Consider the following 7,500-nt stretch of genomic DNA (forward strand, 5'->3'; position numbering starts at 1 on the left):
TTCGCTTCTGCTTTTGCTTAAAGTCACCTAATCTTTGATAAAATATTTTGTGTGATACACACTGCATTGCCGAGCTGTCTTCTTCCAACGAAACTTGCGAAGTCTAATATTGTGAATAAATTGGACCGAGAGTGGCCTGGGATAAATAATAAAATATTTTGGAAGTTTGGCAAGTTTGCACGATCTGCTTGTGTGGTCAAGTGGATAAGAGAGTGGACAACAGATCCAGAGGTAGGGAGTTCAAGTTCGGGAGAGTAAAAAAGAAAGTCTTGAGTATACTGTCTTAAGTCTGTCAGAGAGGGAGTGAGCATAAGGGTATGCAAGGAGGGGGGGCCACCTGCAAAATAAGGGGGGATAGAACTGTGAAAGAAAGGGGGGTTGGATAGAGGAGATGGGGAAGATGAGGGAGGGGTAGGAAAGTAGAAGAAAGAAAGAAATAACATGATCTTTCTTAGACCCCCAAAAACCAAGTCCCTGTTTTTTAACTACACCCCCAAAAAAGGAAAATCCTTCTTTTAGACGGTTGATAAAAATAACCCAGTTCAATATATTTTGTACCAGTTCAATACATGTATATTCTGTACTAGTTCAGAAAAAAATTTACCAAAGGAACAAATTGTACTACAACATATATACCAAGGTTCTAGCCGAATTTCGCTTCCTGTGTTCTTCCACCAAGAATGAATGGAATTCATAAAATGTGTTTTCCGCAGCTTTGTGGGCAATGTGATCACGAGCCTCTGAACCTTCAATCACATGAAGCATACCAAATATGGGTAAATTCACGAGGGAATTTGCCACTTTGGACTTGAAGACACGAGGGAAGAAAGATCATGTTTGATTCAAGCTTTGGTAAAGCTTTGTTTTACTGTGATCTAGACCTCTGGACCGTCAGCTTAACCAGTAAAATTGCTACAATTTTTTTTACTTACTGTACACTTAACAAACACATTCTGAAGACTTATAGTAATTATTTTGCAATTTACTGTTGATTTAATTGAGAGTGTTTCATATCTTTCAAAACACTATAGAGAATCATAAGTTAAGGAAAATGTAATCACTTCAGTCAAGTAGCAAACAGATTTTTCACCATTTTGCACGGTTTGATCCATAGAATAAAGGAATCGTAAAAAATTAATAGCTACATAAAGATATAAAAGAATAGAAAGTTTTTAAATAAAACTGCAGCCCACTTTGTTCAAGTATCAAGCATTGGATAAGTTTGTTCATCAAATGGCAGTACCATTTCCCATAGTTTGATTTAAATGACTGTATACAATTAGACATTAAATTTCCTTCCTGCCAAGCCTCACAAACTTGTATGTGTTATGTCTGACAACTAACCTATTCATAAATTTGAAGTGCACACTGCTTTGATTTTAACAAACTTATAACTACTGTGTTACAACATAGTTAAAACCCTTTGTAACCCTGGAACTCCTTATGTTGCTCTCGCCCGCACAAACTGACCTATAGTTATTTCGATTTAATATTTTTCTACATTGAAGAACACTAATATTGTTACCTGGATGCCCAGCTGCCCCTGGGCAAACTGTCATCCTTTTCCTTTCCTGTTTGGTTCAATTTCAGTTGTGAGGTACTCTTACCCTGTAAAGGAAAGATCAAGAGCTGTTGCTTCCAAAAACACATCACTTGAGTACGCACTCGGGTGGAGGCTATTAAGGGTAGTAAGAAATTCAACTCCAGCATCTGAGCTAGGCATTCTGGCAAGGGTATGATCAACATAAATTTGGTTTTATCAATGGAGTTGATGATGTAAATTGGCCACCGTACAGAGATTCTGAACCCTAATTTGTTGTATTCATCATCGCATCCATCACATGTCAAGCACTCCATTCCTTATTCTCAATTTCTTAGACTTCGATGTCTATGTAGTGATGACTCCGATTTTTCCAGCAAATCAGAGATGTGCCAGTTCTTTGAAAAACGTGGCTACCCTGTCTCTGTGGTCAAAGCGGGCCATCAGCGCGCCCAACAATTTGATCGACAGTCATCACTACAAACGTCACAAAAAGATAAGAATGACAGAATTCCATTCACCCTCACTTTCCATCCTCATAATCATGCAGTCAAAAGCATCATTCTTAGTAATTTTAACTTGCTCCAAAATGATCCCGAGACTGGTAGAATCTTTTCGCAACCTCCACTTATTTCATTCAAACGCGACAAAAACGTAGGCAACTTTTTAGTTAGAAGCGCGCTCAAAACTAACAAGCAACCCGGCACTTTCAAATGCGCGTGCTCAAGATGCAAAACTTGTCTTTTCGTTGTTAACACTAGCAAGATATCAGGACCTAAGCGATCTGTTAAGATCACCGATCGTTTCACATTACCTCCGCAAATGTCATTTATTGCATAACCTGTACATTATGCAACAAATTATACATTGGCGAGACAGGTAGACGACTAGGTGACCAATTCTGCGAACACCTTTGCGATGTTGAGAAGAATGACAAAGATGCATCTAAGCCAGTCGCTCGTCAATTTAATCTCCCTAACCACTCCAAAAAACACATTTCCCTTTCCCTACATCTAGAACAAAAATTCTTCTTCCAAATTGGCACCCTTAATCCTCATGGTATTAACGAACGCTTTTCATTTAACTAATATATTCCTATTTTTCACGTTGCCATGTTACCACCAATAGCGTAGCTCCTACTCTACTATAAAAACTACACGTAACCCATAATTCCTCGATTCGCTCTGACGAAGGGCTAACGCTCGAAACGTCAGATTTCAGAATCTCTGTACGGTGGCCAATTTACATTATCAACTCTGTTGATAAAACCAAATTTTTGTACACTACTTCCCCACCGACGCAGCAACACAGTTTCTTTAGAAACTACCCTCTTCATTCATTTATGATCAACATAAATTATTGTCTATGTGACATGGGCATCAAACCATCACGACTAAGCTTGTCTTCAAGCAACCTCCTTCCCAGGGTCTCTCTTCTCTGCAGCCATTGTCGTTGAGAAAAGACCCTGGTGCACGCTGGTCACTTGCCTCCCAAATGTGTGTTAGGGGACGGGTGGGATGGCATTGCCAACATTGCAAAGAAGAGAATCAGCACGCAATTGATTTTGTGGCCTGATGACTATCAACAAAACATTTGATGGCAGTATTTTATGCACTACACATACATGGAATTCGACTTGAACGGCAAAAAGGTGTGGTCAAATTAATAGTTTGCCAATTTTAAAGGAAAGAAGATTTTGTCATGCAAGAAAACAAGCCTAACATTTATCCATGGGAAACAAACATGTTCAGCGATCAGCCGGTGTGTTGTTATTCAAGTTCTCATGTCACGTATCAACCTCAAATCATCAAATCAAACTGTTTTACATGTAACATGTGCAGGTATTTTATTTTGTTCTTTGATTTTAGTTTTTCTTTCGAATGTTAAACAATGTGATTCCTAAAGTCGTAATCTTGTACAGTGAGTTGAAAGTTTTGACTTTCAATATTTATATTTCAACAACTTCGTGTAAATTGTCGATGTTGTCTAGGGTTTTTTTACCACTGCACAGTGCAGTGGATACACATCATTACAACCATTTCTCTTCCATTTAGAAAGTAAAAAGAACCCACGTCTAACCTGCTCTTGCAGTTTTCCTTTCTCATCACTTTCATAAATTTGATGAGGCAGTGATTTCACAAAACTTGGTGAGCGGACTACTTTGCGTCTTGAGTCTGGTTTCCCTTCATCAGAACAACGGAATTGGTATCTGTTTATAATTAATAGAAAGAGAAAGATTAGGATTACAATCAGGTACTTTGTAAGGTGATGGAGAATACCCGCAATATTTTATTATTGTCTAGAAACAAGTGAGAAATCAAACTACACATATAGCAATAAATTACACTTTGGCTAATACCAAAAGAAAAACAAACTTTTTCAAGAGGTTCTCTCTCTTATCACAATCATAATTTAAACCATTATCAGGTGCCACAGTCCCATGTTCTCGAACATAATGAAAATATATAATTACTGCAAATGTAGGTGTCAATTAAAATCAATAAATTATGGTTTAATTAATACTTTTTTTTCAATATCACAGGGAAGATAAGCTATGTTTGTCTGAATTTTAAAATGCTGAGATGCAATCTTTTTCAACAATGATTCAGGGATACTCAGAATAAATCTGAGTGCATGCTCCCTTGTAGTCAAACCTTGTGATTACTATGTGTAGTTCAGATGCTCTAACACTGTGCTATAAGAGTTTCATGGGGGTTTGGCCATTAAACTAGTTAAGGTATGACAAAGATGTGTTATTTGCCCACTGGGAGGTCTGTATAGCCAAAAACTGGGACCAGGGTCTTGAAAATGCTGCAGCTTTTTCAAGACCAAGGTTACAGTTTTTCGCTATACGAACTGACCCTTGGCTGGTAAATTTTTTTTTTCCCTCTCGCTCTCTCTTCCTAGCTGAAAATCACTTTTTTAATTGTTAACTCGCACTGCGCTTGATGGTGAATGCAGTGAATGACCAACATAACTGAACTCTTCAAAGAGATATATATATATATATATATAATTATTTTTAAATCTATTAATTTTCCAAAGCTCTTGTCTAATAAAAATCTGTTTTGAAACATTAATGTCTGTATGTAAATGGATGTGGTGTCAAAAAAGATGGAAATTTAAGGTCATCACACAAGCTCACGCAACCAGGGCTAGGATTCCGCCTGGGTTGGGGAACAAGATAGAAAAATTCCGCCCAATCTCAAAGCCGATCAGACGGCAGGATTCGCAGAATTCCGCCCGCTCGCAAATTAAGAAAAAAAATTATTGTCCCACTATACTGCTAGACCTGAAATACCGGTAATAATAACAATAACAATAACAATAATAATGATAATGATAATGAGATTATTGTGCAAATGGTGCATTCATGCCATTGTAAAGAATGAGATGGCAAATGTTAACCCCAGTAAAGGAAATGAAGGAACAATGTAGAAAAGTAGCTACAATATTCATACACGTATGCCAAACCCGTAATTCACATACATGTAGAAAAGTGTTGGACATTCAAGCCTCAGGATAACTTTACCTTGGTAGATAAGTCGCTCTCTGTCTAGCCTGTGTGGCTAGCAGTATTGTTGGCGTGAGAGGAATAAGCCATGCAGAGAATGCAGAGGGGCACTGTGAAATACCGTAAAGCTGTAATGCAAAACCAAGTTGTACCATATATTTCAAGTGTCAATGTGTGGGCGCACAACTTATTAGCAGCATGCACAGAAGATGGGAAGAATCGTAGCAAACATAGATGTCAATTTGGAAAGCATGGAAAAAGTTGATACATGTACACCAAGGAAGCAAATAAAGCTCATGAGGAAGACTGTCAAGTAAATCCATGAATAATTGTTGTAGCGGAGCTGCATGCACTCCCACGCACAGAGCACCATAGAAAACCGCAGGTACAAAACACAGGTCACAAGTCACAGGTCATTGTTTTACCAATACAGAGAGTATGCTAAACATTCATAAAAGCTAACCTTTTTGTTTAGGCCTAATTAGGCAACATGGTAACCCATCAATGAGAAAATTTTGGTTTTATAGCCATGAAGTCATCATCCATCCATACGTATGTCCACCCCTTCACACGCTAGTTTACACCAAAGATCTTTGATATTTGACATCCATGGTTATGATGAATTGACACGTGTCAAAACAAGGTATCCACTGACCAGTATCATGTGATCACATCGCAGGCACAAGCTTCGAGCTCACTGAGGTGAACTGTTTTTTTTGGTTTTTTTTTTAAAGTTGACCGCTGACCAGGTTTTGGTTTTGGATAGGATTGCAGGCGCAACCCAGGTTAACTCACCTAAACATAAAGAAGGCTTCATTTTTTGCATGCTTTCTGTGGCTTGACGCAGTTACACGGCCATACTACATCAACTATAGTTCTTACACAGTCAACGCTTTTTGTGTCAACGGTTTAGAAAATGCTTTCTTCTGCATTTTTCGCTGGTTTCAATCCAGTTTGACATAACTGTGGTCCACACTGGTGGTTACGAAGTTATTCAAGTCACGCATCGGAGGGATATAAATTTAAAGCCGAGTGTTTATCTTTTATTTGCTTAGAGCTGCTTACTTCTCTGTATGGCAATTTTTGGCATACATGTATCTTTAGAAGCTCTGATAAGGTTGCATGATATCGATGCCTGGAGGACCTATGACTAGAACAGAAACTAAAGGAGAGAGAAAGAGAACGACAACGACCAAAACAGAATACCAGTGATATTAATAGCTTATACTTAAAGGAAAAAGCTACTCCACAAATTTTATTCCTACGGATGCGTCTTTTTAATTAAAGTGGTTTAATTGGTTTTTCCTTTGTTTACAACGTAAAGAAACAGTTGATTTGTTTGTTTCTTTTGCTCCAAAATGCGAGCGAACAAGTGCTTTTTTAATCGTTTGCCCAACTGTTTTTCCATGTGCCCCGAAAGTGACACGAAAATTTTGCCTTATGTTATAAACACGTAATTGAAATGAGCTCTTTCCTAAAACTATAGTCGTTCTCAATGAAAAGGGAAATGCTCGAGTAGGAGGAGACCTGATCAATGCAGGTAGCCTCAAAGAGGGAAGATTTTGTACGACCAAATGCCCTGTAGTAGTCGATGGTGATGGTAGCCATTGACATAACATGCCACTGCCTTCGTTCTAAACTCGACCGACAATGCGAAGAATCTGAAGCGAAATGTTTCTCAAACCAGAGAACAACACAGTTTGAACTAGCTCTGACCACTTTCAATAATATATCTAAGTCGATTCATAATGATACTAATTACCGTGAAAACAGGAAAATCCAGAGGAAAATCCACCACAACTCAAAGAAACGAATATTATGGTTTTTTCTGCCATGTGATTAGCTGAGCATTTGTTCGGTGGTGCTCAGTGTCCGACGGCAATCCGAAGACTGTAACTCGATGGCCCGAAGAAATGCCGAGTGTACCTCAGAACCCAATCCGCAAGGCATAGCATTTATAATCGGGGGAACTAAGGCATGCAAATCTCGAGATTCATTGCACGATATAGCCCCGAGATGCATTGCCAGATTAGTGTTGCTCGAGCGAGCGCATTTCACTTGCTTGTGCTTTCAGAAGTTTGTTTAAAGCACCTAAAGGTAATTTAGTGTTGGAGCGGATCTTGTTTGAAGGTCATCTTTTCTAGGCTGCAGCGCCGTATTTTGCTGATTCTTGTTCCAAGCCAAGCTGGTGCAATGACATACATCAAAATGTGAATGATCTCATTTTCAGAGATAAAGTGGAATAAGGTGCACCAGTAAAACTCTTTTTTGACCTTAAACTGACAAAGTTTTTTTATGGTTTCTAATTTTAGGATGATTCATATTCACTGGCTATTGACAGTTGACTCTGTAATGGTTTTCAAGTAACATTTGATTGACGTGTCCTTGTTATCAGCCAATCAGAAATTTCCATCCTCCCAGTGAGATATTCAAGAAACCCAGGAAG

At 38.5% G+C, this 7,500-nt stretch overlaps 1 protein-coding gene across 1 annotated transcript in view; it reads right to left on the reverse strand.

Moving 5' to 3' along the window:
- The window catches only part of LOC138023675 (dedicator of cytokinesis protein 7-like), a 160,054-nt gene that overhangs the window by 138,954 nt on the left and 13,600 nt on the right, over positions 1–7,500 (reverse strand). The window contains exons 5-6 of the mRNA XM_068870717.1: positions 3,620–3,749; positions 1,526–1,608 (exon numbers count right to left, since the gene is read on the reverse strand). Of these exons, the coding sequence (XP_068726818.1) occupies positions 1,526–1,608; positions 3,620–3,749 (213 nt within the window). The remainder of the gene's footprint in view (positions 1–1,525; positions 1,609–3,619; positions 3,750–7,500) is intronic.

This window comes from Montipora capricornis, chromosome 11 (genome assembly GCF_036669925.1).
Source record: "Montipora capricornis isolate CH-2021 chromosome 11, ASM3666992v2, whole genome shotgun sequence".
Lineage (NCBI taxonomy): Eukaryota > Metazoa > Cnidaria > Anthozoa > Scleractinia > Acroporidae > Montipora > Montipora capricornis.